General features: G+C 68.1%; 2 protein-coding genes across 5 annotated transcripts; both read right to left on the bottom strand.

Moving 5' to 3' along the window:
• Positions 1 to 27: 27 nt before the first annotated feature.
• Positions 28 to 14,756, bottom strand: CYTH1 (cytohesin 1). Of its 4 annotated transcripts, none has more exons than XM_065034264.1 (13): positions 14,626 to 14,756; positions 7,417 to 7,499; positions 6,373 to 6,437; positions 5,675 to 5,741; positions 5,446 to 5,564; positions 5,036 to 5,116; positions 4,790 to 4,902; positions 4,576 to 4,724; positions 4,381 to 4,492; positions 1,979 to 2,055; positions 1,729 to 1,800; positions 1,308 to 1,462; positions 28 to 1,156 (listed from the first exon to the last, which is right to left on the bottom strand). In XM_065034264.1, the coding sequence occupies exons 1-13, from the start codon at positions 14,648 to 14,650 to the stop codon at positions 1,078 to 1,080; spliced, it is 1,197 nt and encodes a 398-aa protein (XP_064890336.1). In that variant the 5' UTR covers positions 14,651 to 14,756; the 3' UTR covers positions 28 to 1,077. The 4 variants fall into 4 exon arrangements, with proteins under 4 accessions (XP_064890336.1, XP_013224439.1, XP_064890338.1 ...); XM_013368985.3 differs by lacking the exon at positions 14,626 to 14,756 and adding an exon at positions 10,981 to 13,960; XM_065034266.1 differs by lacking the exon at positions 14,626 to 14,756 and adding an exon at positions 9,505 to 10,920 and having other exon boundaries at positions 1,979 to 2,057; positions 4,380 to 4,492.
• A 595-nt stretch (positions 14,757 to 15,351) lies between these two features.
• Positions 15,352 to 24,659, bottom strand: USP36 (ubiquitin specific peptidase 36). Its single transcript, XM_065035186.1, has 18 exons — positions 24,158 to 24,659; positions 23,579 to 23,843; positions 23,286 to 23,507; positions 22,415 to 22,525; positions 22,032 to 22,134; positions 21,641 to 21,708; positions 21,317 to 21,387; positions 20,852 to 20,934; positions 20,452 to 20,563; positions 20,030 to 20,170; positions 19,632 to 19,732; positions 19,219 to 19,348; positions 18,300 to 18,983; positions 17,618 to 17,745; positions 16,567 to 17,088; positions 16,246 to 16,403; positions 15,729 to 15,878; positions 15,352 to 15,656 (listed from the first exon to the last, which is right to left on the bottom strand). The coding sequence occupies exons 1-18, from the start codon at positions 24,236 to 24,238 to the stop codon at positions 15,352 to 15,354; spliced, it is 3,435 nt and encodes a 1,144-aa protein (XP_064891258.1). The 5' UTR covers positions 24,239 to 24,659.
• Between the last annotated feature and the right edge of the window lie 4 nt (positions 24,660 to 24,663).

Below are 24,663 nucleotides of genomic sequence, written 5' to 3'. Positions count from 1 at the left end.
AGCGCACACAGAGCACAGGACACCGCGCGCGGTTCGGTGTTTATTTGCTGCAGATCCTCAGCACTACTTTACAAGGCTGTGGCAAAAAAACCCAAAAAACAAAACCTGTTAGAATAAAAAATCCTGCCACCCCCGCCCTCCAGAGAGGCCTCTGCGCGGAACCACCCAACGTACAAAATGACCTAAAGGAGAAAACTATACAGGAGTATTTACACCTCTGATAAATAGCCTAATACTGATCCGGGTGCCTCTCTCCAGAGCCTGCGCGGTGGCTGAGGGGACAGGACAAGACACGGGTGTTTGCAAGGCAGAGCTGGGGGGGCTGCAGGCCGCGGCCGGACCCCCCAGCACCAGCCGTCCCTGCACCGGCGCCAGGCACGTCCCACCGGCACAGGCACGTGCCAGAGGCAACGCCACCCGGCGACACCGGACCAGGGCCTACGCCTGAGCTCCAGCACCCACAGCTTGGCGAGGGCCTGTTGGTGCCCCACGTGGCACCACTGCACACCGTGACAGTGACGACGCCCTGCCCCTCAGCCCTCCCTGCACCTGCAGGGACCACCCCTGGAGCAGGGGACAGCTGGGAGGGTCCGGGGCGGCAGCGCCCCCAGGACAGGCCCAGACCCGCTACAACGCGGGCCAGCGGCCGCACCCCAGGGGGCTCCCCCAGCCACCCCCGGGCTGCTGCTCGTCACCCGGCACCAGCAGCGCCCCAAAACCCTTCACCTGCCCAAGAGGACACGCCGAGTGCTCCAGGACATGGGTGCTGGGGGGACTGGGAGCCCGGAGGGTGCCTGGGTGGCCGAGGCGGGGGGACGGTTCACACTCGCGGCACTCCCCATCCTGCAGCCCGGCCGGGGCAGGACCAGGCTCCTGCACACAGGAGTGTCCATGTCCCAGCTCATGCCGTGAAGATGCTGTCCTGGAGGTGAGGCCGTGCGGGCACAGAGCCGAGACGCCCGTGCCCCCTCCTTCCCCGCACGGTAAAGAAACTGCGAAGCTAAAGCTGAGTCCTGGGCCCAAGGGCCCCGCAGCCTCTGGGACAGGAGACGCTGGGGCTGCCGGGGCACGAGGCCGCTAGTGTCTCTTGGTGGAGGACACCTTCTTCTTCCTGGCTGCCAGCATCTCGTAGAAAGGGTCCCGGCTGATGGCTGCCCTGGCACGGAAGGAGGGCCAGGTTAGCTGTACAGCCAGGCAAGAGCTGCCACAGGGCGTGAGCAGGTCCCTTTGTGCCCTGGCGGAGCCCATTCCCCCCGATCCTTGCAGGGTGCCCAGCAAGAGCAGCAGCCGCTGACCCCAGCACTCACTTGATGCACTTGATCCACTCCTCCTTCTCCTCGGCCGTGGGGGCAGAGATGCGATACACCGTGTGGTTCCCCTCCACCACGCGCCCATCCGCCTCCGTCTTGCAGGCCTTGATCACCTGGTCCTTGTTGTCGGGGATGTAGAGCTCAAAGCAGTTCTGGGAGGGGGGAGCCTGTTCAGGGCTGGGGGACGAGGCAGCACCGGGGCTGCAGGCACAGCCACCCCCAGCGCAGCAGAGAGGGACGGACACGCTGTGACCGTCACCCCACTGCGCCCAGACACGTCCTGCCACCAGCCCTGGCCACCGCAGTGACCAGCCAGGGTCTGCTCCCCCCGCCTCTCCCAGGACGCTCCTCAGGGGCTGCAGCACCTCCCGCCTTTCCCTGCCCAGTCAATGCACCAGGGATCTGCACCAGCACTCACCGGCTTCTTGGAGTCCTCCACCTCACGGATGCTCAGGTTCTCCAGGGGGATGATGCCGCGGGGCTCTTTATCCTGGTGGGGACAAGCAGAGGCTTTAGCTCTCTAGCTCCCCAGCACCCTCCGCGCAGGCACCCAGTGCTGCCCACCCCAGGGCCGTGTCCTGTGCCCCCACAGCCACCGGCCCCCGTTCCGTGCCGGATCCAGCGCCCTCCCCTGCTCCAGCTCTGCGCCCCAAGCAGCAGCCACTGACCGTCGTGTACTCGAAGTAGTACAGGCAGTTGTCGGTCAGGATGAACCAGCGGCGCTTCCACGTCTTCACGCGGCCTCCTGGGAGCAGAGAGGAGCAGGTTAAGCACAGCCTGGTGCAGCGCGGCCGTGGCACACGGAGGCTGCGGCAGAGCCAGAGCCCAGCGGACACACACAGACAAGCACCGGTGCCGGGGCACAAGCAGAGCCAGGCAGGCACCGGGCGCAGCAGCAGCAGCAGACACCGGGCAGCACGAGCAGGAGCGGAAAGCAGAGGATGAGGATGGAGGCAGAGGGTGGCGGGGCCGGGTCGGCAGCGCTGCACCCGCTCCCACCCGAAACAAGTCGGCACGACCAGAGGACACCGTGACCCAGCAGCACGCGGGGGACACGGGCGTTTATGTCTGCACGGCGCAGCCCCGCTGCATCCCGCCGGCACAGCCCAGGGCCGCCGGTCACAGAGCCGTGGTCAGGGGGTTTCACAGCCGCCACCGCAGCGGGAGAAGCTGCTCCCCAGGTGCGGGGACCGCTCCCCCTTGGCTGGCATGCTCTGGCCACACCAGCGCTGCCGGCCGTGCTGTCAGCACAGGATGGACACCCAGCTGTGCTGCGAGATGTGTGTGTGGGGACACACTTGGCTCCCCCCGCCGGGAAGGCCCCGCGGCCCCTGCTCCCCCCGCCAGGCTGGGACCAGCACTTCCGAGTGCAAAAAGCCCCTCTGGGTCCCTCAGCCCAGCCCAAACCCGGGCTTGACCCTCCGTCCCCGTCCCCCAGGGCCACCTCTCTCTGGGGCTGCGGGGGGAAGAGGCCACACGCCCGGGCAGGGTCCTGCGGCACGGGGAGCGCACGGGCCCGGGGTTCACAGCGGGGAGCCCCAACGTTCCTCAGCACCCGGGCTGCAAGCAGTGGAGCCGGGGCAGCACCGGTGCCGGCACAGGGACTGCTGCCAGCCCGCGGCACAGTGCACCGCACAGACGGCTCCCGCCCGCTCCGGGCACTCAGTGCTCCCCGACTCCCCTGTGCAGGGTGCAGGCTGGGGCCCTTTCCGAGTGCACCCCAAACCTGTCCTCACTGCTGCAGCGCGGCTGAGCTGCCTGCGGACACGATGAAGCATGGACGGACGGACGGACAGGCAGCCCCTGCAGCACCTGGGCACGGAGCAGCTGTGGCCCCGTCCATCCCAGCCGTGGGGCGTGCCGTGTGCCGGGGCGGGGGCCGCGGGCCCGGGGCTGACCCCGGCAGGCGCGGCCCCGGCCGTGCGGGTGGTTAGCAGCAGCAGCAGCAGCAGCAGCAGCAGCAGCAGCAGCAAGGACACTCATCACCAGCAATTAAAAACAAAAAGGAAATGAAGCCCCAGCGGTGGCGTGAGCAGAGCAGGGAGAGGGGTACGTACCTCCTGGAGTTGGGGGCAAGGAAAGGAAGAGCCAAAATCATGGAAACATACAAATGAGGGAGAAAAGAAAATTAAAAAAAAAAAAAGGAAAAACAACTGAAAAGAGGAACCCCGAAGCCCGCCCTCGCCAAGGGGCAGGGGCAGCCAGGAGCCGCGGGGGCCGGCGGTGCCGCCGCGGGGCTGACAGCCCTGGCTCGCTGTGGCTCTGCGGGGCAAGCGGGGTCACGGAGCCCCCCAGAGCCGGGGACAGGTGGCTCTGGCTCAGCCCCAGGGCTGCTCACAGGGCAGGGACAGGGCCCCTGTGCCACCCCGAGTGGGTGGCAACAGGGCAGAAACCCCCAGTGAGAGGACAGAGTCCTGACCCCACAAGAGCCCAGGGACAGGCCCCGCCAGCCCCCCCTCCTGCCAGCACCCACCGTCCCCCCTCACTTAACCCAGGCAGAGGGTCCCCCAAGGTGCCCAGAGGAGAAGCCACAGGAGCCAGGGCGCGGGGCAGTGCCGCGGGGATGCCATGCACGCTGCCTGCGTGGAGCCGGGATGCGGAGGTGACAATGCCGTGGGAGGTGAGGCAGGGACCGGCCGGTGGCATGGAGGGGACACACGCAGCCTGGGGCAGCTCGCCACTCGCTCCCAGGGCCCGCTCCGGCAGACCCTGCGGCGACCCAGGGACCGGAACAGCCTCGCGGTCTCTGAGCTCCGACACCAGACCCTGGTACCAACTCTGCACCCCGGGGGCTCGTGCAACCTCGAGGCAGAATCCCCCGGGACGCCCACCCAGCCGCACGGCAGGACCGTGCCAGCGGTGAGTCCCAGCCCAGAGCAGACAGAGGGCTGCTGGACATACAGACACCTTCCCCGCGGGGGCTGTGCCCCCCTGCAGCCTCGTGTCCCTCCGCAGGGCCCCGCTCTGAGAGCCAGGCCAGCAGGCGCGGTGCCCGCAGCCCAGCGCAGCACACCCAGCAGCTCCGGCCCTGGGGACAGCCCGCGTCCCCGCCACGTCTGCCCGCGCTCACCTAGCTTCAGCAGCCAGCCCTCCCGGTCGGGGTTGAAGAAGGTGTGGGTGAGGTCGTTGCCATCATCCTCAGGGATTTTGAAGGGCTCGTTCTTGATGCTCTCGTAGAGATTCTGGTACAATGATACGCGGCTCAGCTCTGCTCCACCCGGAGCTCTGCAGCCTGGCCCTGGCCCCTCCACATTCCATCCCTCACCTGCAGCAGCTCCTCGGGCAGGTCCCCCCCGTCGTTGATGCCACGGTTCATGGCAATGAAGCGCTCGGCCGTGGGTTTGTCCTTGACGTTGGGGTTGTGCAGGCTGGTGTTCAGCATGATGATAGCGAAGGAGAGCACGTAGCAGGTATCTGCAGGGGTGGAAAGTCAGCCACGAGGCAGGCGGGCGGGGAGCAGGGCCGGGGCAGCAGCTCACCCGTGGACTGGAACACGCCAGGGTTGCACTGGCAGTACCGCTGGGCAAACGCCTCCATCATCCGGTCGATCTTCTGTGCCTCCCCGGGCAGGCGGAAGCTCCACAGAAACTGCCTGTGGGGAGCGAGTGTCATGCTGCTCTGGGGGCTCCACACACGCCCCCGGCCAGGCTGGCATTGCCGCAGCCCCCAGCAGCCCCTGCCCGTCCTGCCGACGGGACACGGCCCAGCCCCAAACCCTCGCTCACCGCAGGGCCTGCACGAGGTTGAGGTCGGTGAACTCGTGCAGCTCCACGAAGGCGTGCAGGACCTGGATGTTGAACTCATCCCTGCGGGAACAAAACCAGAGCACGAGGGATGCGTGACCAGCGAGTCCTGTGACTGCCCAGCGGCCCCACGGCTCCCTGCCCCGCTCCAGGCTCGGCTCATGTGTGGGGGGAACCTGCAGCTCCTCCCGCCGAGCCCCGGGCTGGCCTGCACAAGCCAGCGCTGGCAAATGCCAGCCATGGACCAAACCGCCCCCAGAGCCCAGGGTGCCCACACCCACTTTGCCCCCGCTCGGCTGCCCTGGAAGCTCAAAGAGCCACCATGTCCCATCCCCGAGGTAGTGGGAGCCCAGGGCACCCTCAGGAGCCCCCGGTGCCGCAGGCCAGCGCACCTCTCGCCCAGGTAGTCACCGATGGCTGTCTTGTTGAGGCCCTCTCCCTTGTACAGGAACTGGGCGATGTCCTCACACGTGTTCTTCAGCAGGTCGTTCTCGATCAGGAATTGGATGCCCTGCAGTGGAGCGAGCGGAGCTGCTGCTGACGCGCCGGCCCTGCCCCGGCCCACAGCCAGGAGCCCCTGGGAGCCGGCAGCCCCCTCCCCACCAGCCCACCCCACGGTACCTTCTTGGGGTCCATGTTGAACTTCTTCCTGCCCATCGCCACCTGCTTGCTCCTCTGCATGTTCTTCCTGCAATGTGTAAAGCAGGTCTGAGCAGCGAGAAGGGACCTGGCTTCCTCTGCCCACCCCCTCGGGCAGAGCCCTGCGGGGCTCAGCCTGGACCAAACGGGAGCTGATCAACATGGGCCAGGTCCCCTGTGTTGAACCTGTACAGGGTGACACCAGCACATGGCCCTGTCCACCCCGTTCCACAGCAGAGCAGCATGGGGCTGCCCTGAGCACAGAGGAGCCGCTGTGTCCCGTCCCTGTGTCACCTCTGCACCAGGTCTGGGGCAAGCTGGGGGTTGTGGGGACAGCAGCCTTCAGGCCCCAGCAGTGACTGGAAAAGACTGCGAGTCAGCACCCGGCAGCTGGGACCCCCTAATCCCGGGCTGGCACCATCTCCGCCAGCTCACAATAACAAAGTCTGACAGTTGCTGCAGCCAGACAGAGGGGCTGAGGCTTGGAAAAACAGAGCTGTGGAGCAGCGGTTCAGAGGAGATCCTGCTGCCGCTCCAGGGGATTCGGGGTGCCTGGGAAAGCCCCTGCACCGGCACCCGCGGGACACAGGACGGGGCTGCGCCGCGTGACGAGCCGGTGAACGGGCCGGGCTGAGCTCAGGCCTGGGGCTGCGCCGGGACCCTGTGACCGCAAGACTCACCTCTCCTCCGTGGAGCCCAGGTTCTCGATCTCATTCGTCACTTCTGCTATCTCATCTTTCAGCCGCTGAGGGGACAGAGGGCACTGAGACAGGGGTAGCGGCCTCCCCTTCCCAAGCGCTCCAGCCCAGCCCGGCGGCAGCTGCGGCCCAGGGCTGCCCTGCTCTCCCACCGCCAGGAGCAGGCAGGGCACCCAGCGGCCGGGCGCGGGAGGCAGGAGCCAGCCCTGCAGCCCCCTCCCTTCCCTCCTTCCCACCCCTGGGGCCCAACCAGCGTGGGGGCACCCGCGGAGGGGCTGGCCGCACCCGCTGCCAAGGCCCAGCAGCATCACCATGCGCTGAGCTGCAGGAAGGAAGAGATTCAGGGTTAACAAAATTACCCCCTAATCCCTTTAGATCATGCCCAGCATATGGCAGTAATTAGCCTCTGCTGCCTTAATCAGGGACGTGACTGAGGAGCACCCCAGCTGAGCGCTGACCTCGCAGCCGCTCACCAGGGCAGTGGCCTGGCCCAGAAACACGGTCCCTGCCCGCGCCGGGGGGGCTGGCACGGAGACACCGCTGCCCCGGGCTGCAGAGAGCGGCACAAGCGCAAAGCCCGGAGCTCCGCAGGGTGCAGGGAAAGCTGCGTCTGTCTCAGCCTGGCAGGTCTGCTGGGACCTGCTCCCAGCCCCGCTGGGACCCCCTCCCCAGCCCCGGGGCCCCTCAGAGGCAGTGCTATGGGGCAGAGGGGCAGCAGCAGCCTCACAGGCCACGAGGAGCCAGGGGCTGGTGAGAAGAGGGGACAGGAGCACAAACCCGACCCACAGCCCTGCGCCGGCACCCTGATGCCCCAGACAGCTCTGGCCAGGGCAGCCTCTGCTCCCGCCTCACCGGGGCCGCCCTCCCCTTTCCCAGCAGTAGGGCCAGGGAGCCTGGATAGGGCTGCAGGGACCCTGCCCGGTGACACAGGCAGAGATCGTCCCCTGCCTGCCATGGGACAGCCCCAAGCAGGAGGCTGCTGTGCCCAGGACGGGGGGACTGCACGCGGTGGCCCCGGCACCACACCTGTATGTCAGCCAGCAGCTCCTGCTTGCGGCGGCGGATGTTCTCCAGCTCCTGGCACTCCTCGGGGGTCAGGTCACTGGGCACTGCGCAGAGACACGCTCAGGTCAGCGCGCGTGGCCGTGGGGGCCGTCCCTGCCAGGCTCCAGGCACAGCCGCTGCTCCTGGGGCCAGCAGCAGCTGAACACGGAGCTGCCAGGGCCCGCAGAGCTGGGCCAGCGAGCAGCGGCCAAGCGCCACCGACGGCACGCGAGGAATGTGAAGGCCAGGGCATCGCCTCGCTGGGCAGCCCAGCAGCGGGGGAGCCGGGCACGGCCGGTTCCTGCTGATTCAGCCCGCGGTGGCCAGGCACTGGGGACCAGCACGGCCCCTGGACCAGCTCCAGCGCTCCTCCTCCCGGCTCTGCCAAGGCCAGTTTAACTCCGCTCTGCCCTAGGTGGGCTGGTGTCGGTGCCTGTCCCAGTCCCTGCCGTGGCTCTGCTGTGCCCCGTGGCACTGGGCTCTGCCCTCTGGCACACCATCCGCAAGCCCGGGGCAGCCAGGTTCCCCTCCTCGCTGCAGCGCCCAGGACTTTCCTGGTGCTCCCCGGCGAGTGACCTGCTCTGCAGTGACACGGCATCCTGCTCCCGTCCCATCCTGTCCCCAAGGGCACCCGCTCCTCCCGCAGCCACGTGCAGCCCCCACCTCTGCCAGCGGGTCCCTCGCACCCCGCGCCAAGAGAACACCAAAGTGCCGGCCCCTCCGGAGCGCCGGCCCTGAGGGAGGCAGCAGCACCCGCCAGCTCGGCCCTCGCGCCGCCTCCTGCCCGGGGTGCTGGGGACGGGCACGTGGCAGCGCCACCACCGCCCTCTCCTTCCCCAAACACCACCGCTCCGTTCTCTGCCGCCCCGCGTGCCACCGCAGCCACCACGGCTGCCAGCCTGACTCACCCAGCACACCCCCAGCACGGCCACCTGCCCCGTCCCAGGGACACCTCGTGCCTCGGGGCCATCACTGCCCTCAACTACGCATCGTTCCTCCCCAAGCCACCGTTGCCTCCTCCGTGGGAGCCACAATCGCGACTGCACAAACCGAATCTGTGAGCTCAGCACTTCCCTGGCTCCACTCGAGCTTTCTGACAAGCTTCCTCCTTCGGAAAAATCCCCCGCTGCCGAGGTCAGCAGCGCCGTAGCTTGCGACACCATCCCTTGGTGCCACAGCAACACTTCCCAATATTCTCAGTCCCTGATGCTATGAAGCACAAACCAGACAAGCCATCCCAGGGCACCAGGTTAAAAGTTACTTAAAGCACAGTGGTCTTGCCTTGTCCACAGATTCAAGCAGCCTTCACACACCCCAGCGCTGTTTTGGACGGCGCTCGGCCCTCCTGCCCGGCGCCCAGGGCACTCGGCAAGCCTGGGCTTGCTGCGGGACGGCCGAGCGACACCGTGTGCTCGCTGCCAGACACAAAAACTCCCAACCCCTGGGCCGCAGCTGCTGCCGCAGGACCCTCCCGCCCGGCGCAGCCGCAGGGGGGTGAAACTTGGTGCCAGGGCTGGACCTGCCCCGAGAGGAGCCGGCCGGGGGCAGGAGGCTGCGGCCAGCAAAGCGAGTCCCGGCGGGGGCAGCTCTGCAACCCTGCCAGCCCCGCGCGGGCAGGGGTCTCGGCAGCCCCGGCGCGGGCAGGGGTCTCGGCAGCCCCGGCGCGGGCACAGCAGAGGATGAGATGCTGCCGGGCACAGGGCCCAGCGGGTCCACACCAGACCCAGTGAGGTCCCTCCCCACCACGCTGCTGCGGTGCAGGGCGAGCACTCGTGACAGCGGCCCGGCCGTGTCAGCAGCAGCCAGAGGAACAGAAACCCCAGACGCAAGAGCTTTTCTGGGGAAGGAAGAGGGCGTCAGCCCTTCCCTGGCCCTCTGCACGGCCCCAGCACCGAGCGGAGCCAAACAGCTCCCAAGAGGCCACTGAAGCCACGGGCTTCAGGGAAGGGGAGGCCACTGAAGCCACTCGCTGCCCTGGCTCCAGTCTGGCCCAGCAGTCGGGGTGCAGTGACCCACGGGACCCTGGCGCTTGTCCGCCCCCCCTCGCCCCAGCCCCCGGGCCGGGCTCACCGCTGCCCGCCGCGCTCAGCACCATCCTGGCAGAGCCGCCTCCCCGGGCCGTGCCCGTGCTGCCCGCGGCTCCGCTGAGGTGCTGCTGTTTGGGGCGCACACCCTGCCCGCCCCGGTGCTTTCCGCACTGAGTCAGGGCCACACGGGGCCAATGAGCTCCAGGGCCGCGCGGGCGTCACCATCACCGGGGCCTCACCAGAAGCCAGCACCAGCAACACCCTGTTCCTGCCGCAGTGAGCCCGGGGCCACCAGCACCTTAACTCCTCTGCTCCCGGTGGGGACGGGGCAGTCAGGATCCACTCCCACTCCCCATCCTTGGCCCTGGAGTCAGGACGTGACGTGCCAGGGTCCAGCCAGACAGGTACTGGGGCTGGCCAGCCCTCCCTTCTTTGGGGGCTGCTCAGTACACTCGACCCAGCACTTTGAACTCACTGCGGCAATGCCGGGGTCCCTAGCCCAACAGACCCTGGCCTGGCCCCGCACCTCCCCTCTGCTGGTCCCTGCGGAGGTAACTTCCCACGGTCTTGTCCCCTCGCTCTGGGGTGCCTGTTTGGACCCCGCGGCTGCCGACGGGACCAGTGTCCGGCACAGCCCAGGGCCTGGGGGCTGTGCCTGCAGCAGGAGCTCCCAGCACATCCCCGTCCCATCAGCTGCTCGGGGAGCTCGTGTGAGCCTTGGTGCCTTGACTCAGCTGAATCCTGCTCGGCAGCAGGAGACGGAGAAGCAGCGCCCAGCACGGCGCTGCGGAGCAGGGGCAGGAAGGGCCCCGCGGGGCCCCAGCCCTGCCGCCGTCACAGCGCACCACATCCTGCTTGCACCGCGCCGCGTGCGCATCCCGGGTTGCGCCAGCCCCATCCTTCCCCCCCACAGCCGAGGGGCATCAGGAGAAGGGTTTGGGCACAGGCAGCTCCAGAAAAGGCTCTCCCGTGGCTGGACCCGGTCAGGGCCCTTGTCCCGCTTCTGTGAAGCTATGGCTGGCTCCTCGTACCCGGCGGGCATCACACGGCCACCGCCGCTGCCTGGCTCCCGCACTCCCCACGCGTGGACCCCAAGCCCATGGTGCAGCCGCGCAGGCACCGGTTTGGCCACATCCACATGCACTGAGTGCTGTGAGGGTGCCAGCGGCACCTCGCTGGCTCTCTGCACCGTTCCCCGCGTCAGGCCGCAGGAGGAGCAGAGCCCGCTGCCCCTTGGCCTTGGCTGCCCGTGGGGCGTCTGGAGCAGGTCCCAGCACAGCCCTGTGTCCCCACACACAGCCACCCCCGGCCCCACGCGTGGGCAGGACCCACAGAGAGCAGCAGCTCACACAGATGGCTGGGGAGGCCGGCGGTGCGCTGGGGAAGGAGGCAGCGAGACGGCGAGGACTCTGTGCTGCCGCGGGCAGGAGCCAGATGGAGCCAGAGCTGTGGGCACCATCACGGCTGCTGGGGAACAGGGACCCTGTAGCAAGCAGAACGGAGGGCACGAAGCACCTACCTGCCTTGGTGGCCACCGAGGGGCAGAGGAAGGCCTGGAAGCTGGAGGCACAGAGCTCGCTGACCGTCCCCATGGTGTTGGGGGTCCCTCACGGGACGCGGCAGGCAGGAGCAGGCAGCGGCAGGCAGGAGCAGGCAGGGCTCGGCGGCAGGCTCCCCGCAGGCGGCGCGCAGGCAGGGCAGCCGGAGGACTCCGGCTCTGGAGGCAGCCGGGAAGGCGGCTCTGGCCGGGCAGCTCCAGCTGCGGAGCCCACGCGCCAGCCCGGCGTGTCCCCGCCTGCACGGCAGCCGCTCCGCTCCTGACGCTCCGCCGGTGGCTCAGAGCCACCAGAGAGGACAAGGAGTTTGGGAACACCCCAGGAGCACCCCCACGCCACGCTGCCTGCCCCCAGCAGCCCCGTTGCCCCACAGGGGGCCGGCTGTGGGGTATTTTTAGAGCGGTTTTATCCCTCCGTATTAGAGCGCTAAGCATCGGGAGCCGGCGGTCGCGTAGCAACCAGAGCTGCATAAAGGAAGGTGCACCAAGACACAAGGCAGCTCTGGCAAGGCGTGGGGAGCACGGGGTGCCGCCACGGCCCCCGCTTGTGGGGCGCAGGGCCCGGGCACCGATCCCGGCACAGCCCCACGCACGGGCAGCCCCGCTGCACCTCTGCCAGCCCTGGCCACACCGGTCAGACGCCAGGCTTTGGGTTTGCCTCCTGCTCCACCACCGGCCCAGTGCTGGGGGGTCCTGCAGCCGGAACGGGATGGCCCTGCCCCGGGATCCTGGCCTGGGGGCCAGCAGTGGGGCTGGGGGAAGGTGCCGCCCTCCTGTCCCCCAGCACTCGCATCCCTCCAGCCCCACGGGCGTCGAGCGAACCAAACCGGACTGACAGCTCTTTCCCTCAAAGCAGGAGCGATGCCGAGCGCAAGGCACAGCCCTGCGGAACAAACCCCAGAGCCTGTTGGGGCAGGAGGCAGCGTCCTGCGGCCAGCGCGGCTGCCAGCATCCAGCAAGCTCTGCCTGCCCGCGCCAGCAGCACCGGGACGTGCTGAGCCAGGAGAAACGCGAGCGGGGCCGGCAGCGGGAAGGGCACCCAGGAGCTGCCCTTGCGGGCAGGGGTTGCAGGGCAGGAGGGGACTGACACTCTGGTTTTGGCACCACTTCCCCTTTCCCAGAGTCAAAGAGGCAGTTGCTGCATCGCCAGGAGGCAAAAGGGCAGGCAAGAGGAGTCGCAAACGGCGGGCTGAGCCGGGCATGTGATTTGGCAAACGCCTGCCCAGGGCCTGGACCGGCATCTACAGGAACCCCCGTGCAGCAAGGGCGCTCGGGGTGCTCTGGTCTGCGTGAAGCGTCTCCCACGCTGAGTGACCCGGATGCGCGACTCAACCCTCGCAGCCTGCCCGGGCAAGGTGGGTGTTCACCAACACCCAGGGCGGCGTTAACCACAGCTCTGGGCGCTGATCCGGGCCTGGAGAGCAGCCCCCCGGCAGCTTCCCCCTCCCTCGGGCCCAGAGCAGAAACATCCAACCCCGACGTGAGAGCCCAGAGCACGGACCAGCTGAAACAGCCGCCCGGGCCCCACGGGCTGCGCTGCGTCCCTGATGCATAATTGCTGAGCATCACCAACGCATTGCATCGTTCTCCACTCCCCAGCTCTCAGGGGAGGAACCGGCTCATTGTCCCTGCCCAACACCACGCTGGCCCAGCCCCTGGCGCCAGCTCTGCTCTGAGCCCAGTGCCATCCCTGCACAGTCCCCGTGTCCTCAACCCGGGAGCCCCAGAGACCTGTGGAAGAGGGGGATGCCAGGGAAAGGGCTGGTGTGGAGAGGGCAGGGACCCCCAGCCTGAGGGGGCCTGGCAGCCCCCGCTTTGGGCTCTCCCACACCTCGCACAGCCCAGCCCACCTCCTGGCACTGGCCCTCCCGCCCCGGACAGCAAGGCCCCCCCACGCACAAGCCGCTTTGCAGGAGGCTGCATCAGCCCCGCTTAGAGAAATCCCTTAATCCCTGGGCCAGAGTGCACAGTAATCCCCAGGGGGCAGCAGGATTAGCAGCTCCCCCTTGGGCCCGAGCCGAGACGGGGCCCAGCTCAGGACACGGTGCCATGACAGGACCGTACTCCCCGCGGCTGCTCACCAGTGCCGCAGCTCGGCGGGACAAGGGCCACCGGGCCAGCTCCTCACCACAACGCCACCGGCCCCCAGCGCAGCAGCGTTTGCCCCACAGCCCCTCGCTCGGGCAGCTCCACGCTGGGGCCGGGCTGGGCTCACGCCACCCGCGGGAGGTGCTGGAGGGGGGTGGGAGCCGGGGGAGCCCACATCTGTGCCGCCAGCTGCTCACCCTGGGATTTGCTCTCCGGCAGACGGCCGCAGGGGCCACGTGTGGTGGGGCAGACACTGGCGTCAGCACAATCCCACCAGCGAGAGCCTTTCTGTCGGCTCCCACTTCGTCAAGGCCTCAGCAGCTTGTCCTCTGCAAAACCAACAGAGCTCGAGGGCTTGGGGAGCGCTGCAGACCACGATGCCGTCAAACAGGGGCAGCGATGGGGATGTGGAGGTGGCCCCGCGGCACGGCGAGCGGGCAGTTCTGACAGCCGACCCAGGACGTCTTCCAGGCGATTCCGGGAAGCTGCTCACAGAATCGCTCCCCGCAGCGCGCTCCTGTTAACGGGCTGCGCCTGACAACGCCCGTGCCAGGCCGCACACCAGCGGGGCTGTGCACTTGTGCCTTATCTCGCACAGCGAACTCCCCACCGTGAAGCGCAGGCACGCGCAGGGCGGAACGGCAGCCTCCCAGTCGGCTGCGCCGCACAAGCGCGGCGGCAGGAAGCCGGCCCGGGAGCCAGCGCTGCCCGCAGCGGCGGCACCGGCAGCGCCCGCGCGACCTCGGCTCCCGGGAGGAACAGTCACCAACGCAGCTCACCGCATCGGGGCCTCGGGTCCAGATCTCACCCCAACAGAGCCCGGCCTCCCCCCGCCAAAGTCCTCGCTCAGGGACACCCCCCCTGCCGGCCCACGGGAACCTGCCTCATCAGCACCAGGAGGGAACGCTCCGCAGACACAGGATGGAGAAAAGGAAGCAACTTGCACGCACATGAGAGGGACCTGCCGCCCCGGAGCTGCCTCGGCCGCGGGCCCTGGGCACACACCGGGCGCTGCCGAGCCGCGGCGGTTCCGCAGGCGCTCGACGGACACCACCGACACAAACCCGCCGTGCCTGCGGAGCCTGAGCTCGGAGCTGAATACGAAGTGTGAGCGGCGGGGGGAAGGCGTGCGGCAGCGCGTCCCCGAGCCGGCGGCACCGACACCGCGGGCAGCGCAGGAGCGGCGAAACGGGAGCGGCCGAGGGGAGCAGGGGGCCCGCCCCGGCAGCTCGCCCCGCTCCCGCGCTGACGGGGGGCACCGGGCCCGGCTTCACCACAGCGCTCCCTCCGCCTCGGCCCCGCCCGGCCGGTGTCGCTCTGTCACCTGCGGTCCCGCCGCCCCCAGACCCGCAGCTGCACCTGGGAGCGGCCTGGCCCAAACCCGCCCCGCCCGCTCCGGAGAGCCGCCCCGGGAGCCCCCGCGGCCCGCCCCGGCCCCTCGCCCCGGCCCCCCGGCTGCGTGCCCGAGGCCGCTCGCCCCGCGGGTGCCTCGGAAGCCCCCGCGCCCCGTCCCGCACTGACCGGAGCCGCCCTCCTCCTCCTCCATCCCGCCGCTCCGGCCCCGCCCGCCGAGGTCGCCGAGGCCGCCACGGGCGGCGGCACGTGACGCAGCGCGGGCGGTGCCGCGCAGGCCCCGCCCCCTCCCGCCGCCCCGCCCCTTCCGGCGCCGCGCGCAGCCCAGCCGGTCATCGCGCAGCAGGGTGTTTATTCCCGGGGTCCCGGCCCCGCGGGACCCGCCACACGCGCCGGCGCGGGCCCGGGACAGCGGCTCCGCTGCGGCCCGGCCGGGACGGAGATCGGCCCCGATGCTCCCAGCGGGGGCACGGGGACCGGCAGCGGCAGGGACGATCCGCAGGCACTTTCCGGGAGCCCCCCGAGACTTGAGCTCCAGGCTGGGGGGTGAGGGGCTGCTCCAGCCCCAGGCACAGAGGAGCCGGCCAGGAGCCCGGACGGGCAGGGGAGCGGCGGCCCATCTGCCCACAGCTGGTTCCTCCGCAGCTGGAGGGGCCCAGGGCCCGCAGGGACAGCAGCTCTCAGGAGGGGAGGGCAGGGGACACCGAGCACAGACACGCGGGATCAGTGTCCCCTCCCTCCCCAGCAGGACCCGCCCGTGGCTCCTGGACCGCGTTCCCCTCCACTCTGTTCTCCAGTCACTGGCTGGGGACGCAGGGCTGCAGCGGGGAGGAAAGGGGGTGTCAGCACCCCACGGGTGGCCGCCCCCAGCCCTGCCCCAGCGGCTCGCTCACCTCAGAGCCGGTGGCTCAGGCTGGCTGACCAGAAGTTGCGTTGGTTCTGCAGCTGCTGGAAGGGGTTGAAGTGTCTGCCCCGCTCCCGCTTCCTTTTTTTGATCTTCTTCACCTGTGAGAGGCAGGAAGGCTCCTGGGTCAGAGCAGAGAGTCCTGCGTGCCCCCAGCCCAGGCCATGGCCAGCACCCACCTTCCCTCTGTCAAATTCCTGGTCCCACTCGTCAAGGACGGTCTCACTACGGGCCCACGCTGCGTCCCGCACGGCGTCCTGGCTGACGGCCGAGCTCTCCCCGTCCCAGGTCAGCACTGCGGGGCAGCATGGTCAGCAGGAGCCCGGTGCGGGGCTGCCCCGGCAGCGCAGGGGACAGCGGGGGTTACCTTGTTTGCCGTAAGCCTTGTCCAGGGAGTTCCGGAGCAGCTCCTCAACCACGCTGAGCTCCCCGTGCTTCCCGGGAGCTGTGCTGGCCCCGTGGCCAGGCTCAGGGCTCGGGGCAGCTGGACGGTGCCCAAACCCGGCTCCAGCTGCTGCTGTGGGAACAGGAGGGGTGAGGGCAGGGTGGAGGGAGCAGAGGGAGCTCCCATGTCGCTCCACCTCCGAGGCAGATCTCGCCCCAAGAGACACTGTCAGGACTAACTACATCCTGATGGCACAGGGTGTTTGGGCACCATGGGGCCTGTCCTGGGCAGGAGGAACAGGGGGGAAATCCTCACCCCTAGAGGGGCCCATCCCCACGAGCATGGAGAGGAGCACACCCTCTTGGTACCACCAGGTAGGTCACCTGAGGACGGGGGCAGCAGGAGGCAGCTGCGGGGATGGGCCTCCAGTGCTCCAAGGGGCTCGTGGGCAGAGGAGCAGGCAGCTGTCCCCAGGCAGGGCACTGCCACACAGTCGTACCTGGGGCGTCGACGTGTGTGTTGGTAGCCGGCTGCTTCGAGGCTGGGCTGCCAAGGCTCTGCCGGCGCTTGCGCTTGCGGTGCTGCCGCTCTCCAGCCCCAGCCTCCAGGCTCCACCGCTCCTCTGGGCTCCCAGGCTCCGGCTCAGCCCTCCTCGAGCTGGGGAAGGCAGCAGCGCTCAGCCCGCCCTTCCCGGCCACAGCGGGAAGAGCCCAAGCTGCCCCGGCAAGGCTCATCCCACCCGCAGAAAGACAAGAGGAACCCAAGCACAGCCCAGGGCAGAGCAGAAAACGGGGCTCTTGTGTGTCCCCAGACCCCTCACCTGCCCGAGGACAGCATTCCGGAGCAGCGCTCTTCCACCTCCTTCATCCTCCTCCTCCTCCTCTTCTTTTTCTTATGGTGGGAGATGGGGCCCGCATCCAGGCAAACACCGGGGTCTGACCCCTGTGGCCTGGGCCTGCTCTCCGTGTCCCCACAGCCCGGTGCCTCCTGGTCACCGCTGGGACCCTTGTCTGCCACCGCCTTCCCCCCAGGGGACACCGAGCCCCCCTGAGCCAAGTGTTTCTTCTTCCTGGGGGGGCTGGAGGCTCCGTCCTTGCCCTTCCCAGCCGGAACACGAGGGCTGCTCTCTGCCCCACGCCGCTGTTTTTGACGCTCCTTTTTGCGGGAGCCAGGGCTGGCCTGCCCCGGCCCCTTCTCCCCGCTGCGGGGAGGAAGATGGTGCGAAGTGGGGGCAGGGGAGCCGTTGGTGAGGGGGCAGGCTGCGAGCTGAGGGGCTGAGTCGAGCACGAAGCTGAAGGCTGGCTCCTCAGGTCTGGGCAGATGGAGAGCAGCTGGGGACAACCTGAAGGACAGGAAAAGGGGCTGACATGAACTGAAGGGAGTGGGAGTCCCTCTCTTCCTCCCCACGCTGAGGTGCACAAGCACAGCACCCAACTGCGGCCGTCTCAGCCACGAAGCCAAAATCAGACCCTGCTCGGAGCAGCAGCTGCAGGTGCTGACAGCGACCCCGCAGCTGCCCAGCGCCAGCCGCACGCGGCGCGCACCGCGTCCCGGGGATTAGCAATGAGCGAGCGGCGCTGCGGCACACGCCGATGGTGAAGGTTAAAAGGGACACCCAGAGCAAGATCCAGACCAGGCTGGTGCCTCCTGGTCCCACGGGACACTAGTTCTTGGTCGGAGTCTGCAAAGCGCCCCCACTCTGTGCCAACAGGCAGAGAAACCAGCCCAAATACAGGATCCAGAGCAAGGTCTGCCAGCCCAGAACGAGAGATCTGTCGGCTAAAACCAGCCCCAAGCAGCTGTCATGTCCGAGAGTTCCCCAGGGCTGCCACTGGCCTTGCTGCCGCGCAGGAGCAACCGGCACCGCTTACCTCGACTGGCCAAAATGCGCCAGAGCGGAGCTGGGGCGGGCGGTGTTCGTGGGGCAGGGCTGGCCAGCAAGCTCTGGGTGAGGCTGTGCACAGCGGTCACTTCTGCTCTCCTTCCCCGGGGTGCTGCCCTGCGGTTATGGACATAAATAAAAGTTTGGTGGTCTAAATAAAAGAAGTTTCTGTGAGCCAAGAGAAGAAAACAAAAAGGGGAGCCCAGAGAAAGGGGAGGGAAAAGACACAGACAGAGGGAGGGAAGTGAGGTGGTAGAACAACAATCAGAAGCGTTTTCTGTTAGAAGCAGAAAGGAAAAAGGACGGAAAGAAATGTATAGAACAGAACCCCCAGCACTGCCTGGGGAGGAGGCGACTCTGCAGCCTCCAGCTCGGTGTCACCAGCTCCCATCGCCCCTGGGGACGCGCTGCCCCGAGAAGGCCGGCGGGGCCGCGCCGCTCCAGGGGCTGGCACAGCCACCCATCCCGAGCAAGAAGGCAGCAGCCACTTCTCCAGCCTCTGCAGGGATGGGAACAACAGCGGGGCCTGGCCCTGCACCCCGACCCAGAGGGGACCGTCCCCACCCGCCTCTGGCTTAGTGAGGCACCAGCATCAGCCCCACGCTCCCCCAGCACCAGCTCCAGAGGCACGAGGCACCTACTGAAGTCTCTGGGCAGAAGCTCAGACTCACCTTTTTGTGGGACAGCGCCAGCTTCTTGGTCGGTGGTGGTGACGTGGTGCTGCTGGGCTGCGGTGCAGCCGACGGGAAGGATTTCAGCTTTGCCAGCTTGATTCCTTCAGGGACAGCTGGCTCGGTGCCGGAGCCAGCACAGGAGTCGGTGCCACGGTCTGTGTCCTCAGAGGCAGAGGAGCTGCTGGTTCCACCTTTGCTCTTCCGAGACACCTTGGGCAGCTTCCCCGCTGTGCCGAGCACCGCGCTGGCAGCAGCGCTGCCGCCAGGGCCCCTTCCCGGTGTCCCGGTGTTCTCCCTGCTGCCCCACGGCTCCTGGCCGGGGATGGGCTCCGGCAGCCTGGGGGAGGCGGGCAGGGGCCTGGGCTCCCAGCAGCGCTTCTGGGGACCCTGCGCTTTGGCTCCATTGGTGTTACTGGGGCTGCAAAATCCCGGAACCGCTCTGGGCGCGGGTGACGGCTGTGAGGAGAGCAGCTTCTTGGGCCTCTGGGCTGCATCACTGGGAAATGCTGCGGCCGCGTGGGTGGCATTCGGGGCCAGCGGGGGTGATAGTGACCCAGAGGGCAGCTTGGGCAGAGCAGTTCCATTCGGCAGCTTCGGCCCTGTCCCAAACGTGCTGCGGGCCACAGGGACTCCGACCACTTCTGGCCCTGGCAGCTTCTTCCTTGGTAGTGTGTCTGGTGTCTGGACAAAGAGACAAACTCAGCAAGGAGAGAACTCAAGGAGCCAAGCGCGCAGAGCGGCACTGCCCTCCCGCCCCTTGCCAGGCCCACGCAGGAGCCCCTGGCTCAGCAGGATCCTTCAGGCAGGTCGTCCTCCCTCGCAGCTGCCCCTGGGAGCCGCGCACCTGCCTCCCTGCGCCCTGCGGAGCGGCAGCAGCTCCCAGGGGCCCTGGCGCAGACCCGCCGTCGGGACTCACCTGGCCCGTCACCAGTGAAGCCAGGGGCCTGTTGGTGACAGTCTTCTTGACATGGCCAGGGATGCTGCTGACGCAGCCAGAGTCAGCTCTGGCAACGGGCCCCTCTGAGCTCTTCCGCGGGCTGGGGATCCTGGGGGAGGCAGAGAAGCACACACATTAACTGCAGCCTCAGAGACTGGAACGCTCTCAGAGATGCTCACAAGAGCCAGGAGGCAGCAGCTCTGAGGGGGTGAGGAGCTCTTCATCTGCAGCAAAACCACAACAAGGGGCTGGAGCTCTCCCCGAGCCAGCACGTGCACGTAGGCACTGGGGCTACCTGGGCCAAGCTCCTCCGCACACCCAGGCACGTGCCCCCAGCCCTGTCCCACATGCTGAGCAGGGGCAGAGGGGCCGGGGACACAGGGCACACTCACCTGACGTAGAACAGCACATACGCCTGCTGGTTAAGGACCACCTTGACGTTACTGGGGCGGACCACGTTGTCATTCATTTGGTACCACTGCCCGTTGCTGGCCTGCGGAAGGAGAGAGAACGGGGTCAGGCTGCGTCCAGGGACCCTCCCGGCCTGAGGAGCAGCAGAAACGGCGCCCGTTGGCAGAGCTCCGCTCCCCAAAACCCCCGGGCAGCCCCAGGCAGGCGAGGGGACTCCACGAGAGCAGAACTCCACGCTTCCTGCGGTGGAGCACAGCCCGTACCCCCAGTGCTCCACACCACGTCTGCTGAGCACCTTCCTGTCTGCGCATTACACAGACCCTCGAGCGCCCGCCAGCCCCCAGCACGGAGAGGTGCCCAGAGAGCGCCCTGGGCTCACCTTCACGTAGCAGTAGTAGTGTCCTGCGTGGCTGCTGAACCCCGAGTGCACCAGCACCGCGTAGAGCCCGTACATGACCGGATCCCCGCTGGTCTGGGACATGTACGGGCGGATGTTCAGGAGCTCAGGGTAGCCCACGTCCTGCAGAAAGAGGATGTCTCAGGAGCCTGCGCAGCAGATGGCAAGAGCAGCTCAGCTGTCCTACGAGTCCCGTCTCACGAGGGAGGGGGAACCCACTCTCCCCAGGCAGAGCTCACGGTGAGGAAGATGCCGGGATGAGCCAAACTCCCACCGCCCAGCTGGGGAAGGGCTGCAGGACTGCGGTAGAGCTCGCACCACGCACAGAACCACCTCCCACCCTGTTCGGGGTCGCAGGGCCTCGGGACAGGACACAGCCCCGCTCTGGATTGCCGAGCACCCACCTTTGTGATCTTGCCTCCTGTGAAGCCGGCAAAACGCTTCAGAGCAAGCGTGAGAACGTTGGGCGCCCGGTGGATGGTGAAGCGTTTGGTTGCTGACACTTTCTTCTTGCATCTGCACAGGAAGAGCTCAAGCTTTTCCAGCTGTTCCACCACCCAAGCAGCAAACCCCACGGAAATGACCCTGCCGAGAGCGAGCAGCGCTCCAGGGCACCTGCTCAGGGCCAGCTCTGCTGGCGCAGGTCCCCGTCACAAGAGGAGGGAGATGAGGAGCCCCTTCACAGCCATGTACCTCACAGTTTAGCGGTGGAGCAGGTAGAGAAGCCCTCCTGTACTGCGGCACTTTCCTGTGCTTCCCAGCTGCACCCCTGCGGTCCCATCCTGCCCAGCCCTGCGCGCTCACCTGGCACACATGTAGGCGTTCGCTCCGCCCAGCAGGTCTGGCCGCACGAACAGCTCCAGCGCCCGCACTATGTTTGCGGCTTGCTGCGAGGACAGAGGAGACGTCAGGGCACGAGTGGCCAGTACACGCAGCAGCCCAGCACCCTGCCACGCCGCTGGCCCCCGGAGATTACACAGAGCATCAGCACAGGGCCACAGACTGCACTGAACCCCTGAGCCCCCTCAGCCAGGTGTTGGCCAGCATGCCGTGAGGGACGGCTGCACTGTCCCCAACACCATGGAGCATCAACGGAGGAGTCGTGGCTCATGCTCAGGCAACGGCCTCTGCTCTGCCAGACAGAGGCAGCACAACAGAAGCTGCTTCCCTCTTGGCTGCACCGTGCCTGACACCAGCAGTTACGCACCCTCAGGAGCGGGAACATCCCCTGCAGAGCAGAGCTCCCCCTACCCAACCCTGCCCCAGTACCGTGATCTCCAGAGCCACGTCCAGGCAGGGGTCAAAGGTGTCCGAGACGCCCCTGCACACCGAGCACTTCACTGCAAGAGAGAGAGCAGTGAGCACACCCTGGCACAACACGGCACCCACCGCCCCCAGCACCGCGCAGGCAGCTGCCATGTTCCCCTCCTCGGGTTTGGGCTCTGGGATGGCAGCACCAGTGTTCACAGCCTGGCAATTCCACTGCGTGCTGGGACAGCAAGTGCTGCTGGACAGCTGGCAAGTTACTGCAGGGCCCTCAGGGAAACAGCAGTGCTGAGAGGCACCGGCCCAGCCCCGGCAGCCGGCACTCACCGCGGGACTGCAGGTAACCGCCGAAGATCTGGTGGATCAGGGTAGTGGCTTGGGTCTGGCGATCCGACCTAGAGACAGCAGCACCGGATCACACACCGCCCGCCCCAACAGCCACCCCACGGGCCAGCACTGTGTCCTCAGGATCCAAACCCACCCCAGTCACAGGAGTCGGGGACAGAAGCGCAGCTGCGCTGGGGTGGAGGCGTCAGAAGGCAGAGAGCAGCCCAGGGCTGTGCCACGGGCAGAGAGCTGGGCCATCCGCCCCAGATCCTGGAGTCAGCACCTCCCTCCATGAGCCCAGCCTGGGGGACGCGTTCACCCCACAGTCCCCTCCCGCGGCACAGGGGACCAGCAGACAAGAGCAGTGACGGCCATGAGAGGCCACACGTACCTGGCATGGTCGCGCAGGCAGGCCTTCTGCATGGCATCGATGGTGAAACGGAGGAACTCGTGTGCGTCCTCCTGCCTGCCGAAGCGGATGTGCGGGGCAATCCCTGCAGGAGAGGGACAGATCAGCCGCAGCACCGCTGCAACACATGCAGGTCCTCCCGCCCTCCCTGGGGGCAGGGACTGCAGGGTTTGAGCTCCCTCAGCCCAAACCAGACGTCAGACTCGTGTCGGCCACGGGGGAAGCCCCACATGGCCCACGAAGTCCCTGGCACACTCAGTGAGTCATCTCAGAAGAGCCTCTGCCAAGACCTGCCCTGATCTCAGAGGTTCTGCTCCTGCAATAGTCTCTGGCATAGGAGGGGGTACAAGGGCAGCCATCCTTACTCTTGAGGTTTCGGACGAAGGACACGGGCTTTATCGCATTGCCACTGTTCGCGAACGCCTGCGTGACGTGGTTCTGCATGACGCACATCATGCAGAAGCCGCTTTGGTGACCTGGAGTGGGAGAGAAGACAGGACGTTGGGGACAAACCCAGGAGATGGAAGCAGTACGGGGGACAGGGAATCTCTGGTCCAACACGGCTCAGCCACGTTTGGTTTTCCTACGAGCTCTGTGCTGCAGTGGAGCTCTGGGCATCCCGGGGTCACAGGGACCAGCACACGCCACCCTGGCTGGCGCGGCCCCGGTCACAGCACCCGTCGCTGCAACCCCCCAGATGACACAGCAGCCACGTGGATGGAAAACAGGGCACAGGGACTTGCTGAGGAGCCCACAGGTCAGCCCTGAGGGGCAGATCCCACCAGAGCCCTACAGACAGGGCTGTGAGCCCCACGTGCTCCCCTTGGTCACAGCTCCGAGCAGAGCCCACCAGATTCCCCTTCAAAGTCACCCGTGAACAGCACCTGCTGCCTGTATGCAGCCTCGTGCCCTGCGCCCACACGGTCCCCACAGGCAGGGGCTGTTTGGGACCCCCCGCTCCGCCCCAGGAGCCAGCAGAGCCCAGCAGACACAGGTTAGTCCTGGCTGTGCCCAGTACAGCCAAAGCCTCTCAGACACAGGATGCAGAGCTCAGGAACACTGCTATGGCCAGGAAAAGCGAACGCTCCTGCATGCAGGAACGTCCTCTTGACGGAGAAGCGGGCAGGAGGGAGCAGAGAAGCCACACATGTCCCGGCAGCCGCACAGCCCCGGCAGAGCCGCGCGCGGGGTCTGAGCGCAGCCCCGGGACAGGCGGGCGCTCCCCTCCCCACTCACAGGTGCGGCTGTGCTCCTTGGACAGCAGGTAGTTGGCGAGCGGTGGCGTGTATGTGAGGCACTGCAGGGTGGCGTTGAGGAAACAGGTGTTTCCCAGGTTGAGCAGCCCGGCACCGACCCGGTAGATATGCTGCCAGTTCATGGCGAGGCGCTCTGCAGGGAACAGCACCTTCTGGGGCGCAGGGACGCCGTCCCCGTGGCGCCCCGGGGTCCGGTCGCTGCCTGCAGGGAGAGAGGCGGGTGAGCCGCGGGCGCGCGGCGCAGGGAGAGCCCCCCCGGCCCTCTGCACCCACCCTGCTTGGCCGGCTGTCGCTCCTCAGCGCCGCGGGGCTGCTCGGCGGGCTCGGTGCGGGGGCTGAGCAGCAGGTACTTGCCCCGCAGCAGCTCCAGCTGGCCGGAGAAGCCGTGGCTGGCGGGCTCGAACTCGATCTTCTGCAGCAGCACCTTCTTGGCCGAGGCGGTCAGCAGCCGGCCCAGCTCCCCGGCCTCGTCCCGCCGCACATTCAGCAGATCCTTCAGCTTCGCTGTGACCGCCATGGCGGGGCCCGGCGGCCCCGGCTGCGGGCAGGAGGCGGCCGGTTGAGCGGGGAGGCCGGACCGCCCCGCTCCGCTCCCGGTGTGGGGCTGCGCGTTGCCGTGGCAACGGGCCGCAGACGGGGCCCGCCACGGGCCCGGCCCCGCCGCCGCGCACCCCGGAGACCCCGGTGGGTCCCGCCCGCCGCCGCTACGGGCACCGCACCCGCCCGCCGCCCGCGGCCTCGAGCGCCGCCGCGCTGCCCCGGTCCGCCACGTGCGGCCCGCCCGGGACCGGCGCCCCGGCACGCCCGCCTCACGGCCAGACCCGCGGACACGGCAGGGAGGGCAGCGCGGACCTGAGCGCAGGTCCCGGTCCCGGTCCCGGTCCCGATCCCGATCCCAGTCCTGGTCCGTCCCGTTCCCCGCTCCCAGTACATCCCGGTACATCCCGGCAGCACTCACCATCCGGGCCTCCGCCAGCCTGCGCACGTGTCACCGCCTTAAGGCCGCGCCGGCCCCTCACCCTCCACCACCGCTGAATCCTCCCGCGCCTCCTCCTTAAGTCCCGCCCCTCGCTGCGCCCGCTCGCTGGCTCCTCCCCTCGCCGAGGCGGGGCTTGCCCTTGACGTCATCTCACGCACGCGCGCGGCCCCGCGCAGCTTCAAGCCCATCCCCGCCCCTGCTCTGGTCCCGCTCCCGCTCGGCCCGGGCGGCTCTCCCGCCGCGTTCCTCCCGCTCGGCCCGGGCGGCTGTGCCCCCGCGTTCCTCCCGCTCGGCCCGGGCGGCTGTGCCCCCGCGTTCCTCCCGCTCGGCCCGGGCGGCTCTGCCCCCGCGTTCCTCCCGCTCGGCCCGGGCGGCTCTC

This window comes from Columba livia, chromosome 18 (genome assembly GCF_036013475.1).
Source record: "Columba livia isolate bColLiv1 breed racing homer chromosome 18, bColLiv1.pat.W.v2, whole genome shotgun sequence".
NCBI lineage: Eukaryota > Metazoa > Chordata > Aves > Columbiformes > Columbidae > Columba > Columba livia.
The sequence above is the reverse complement of the archived record's forward strand: the minus strand, read 5'-3'. Positions and strand labels throughout refer to the sequence as shown.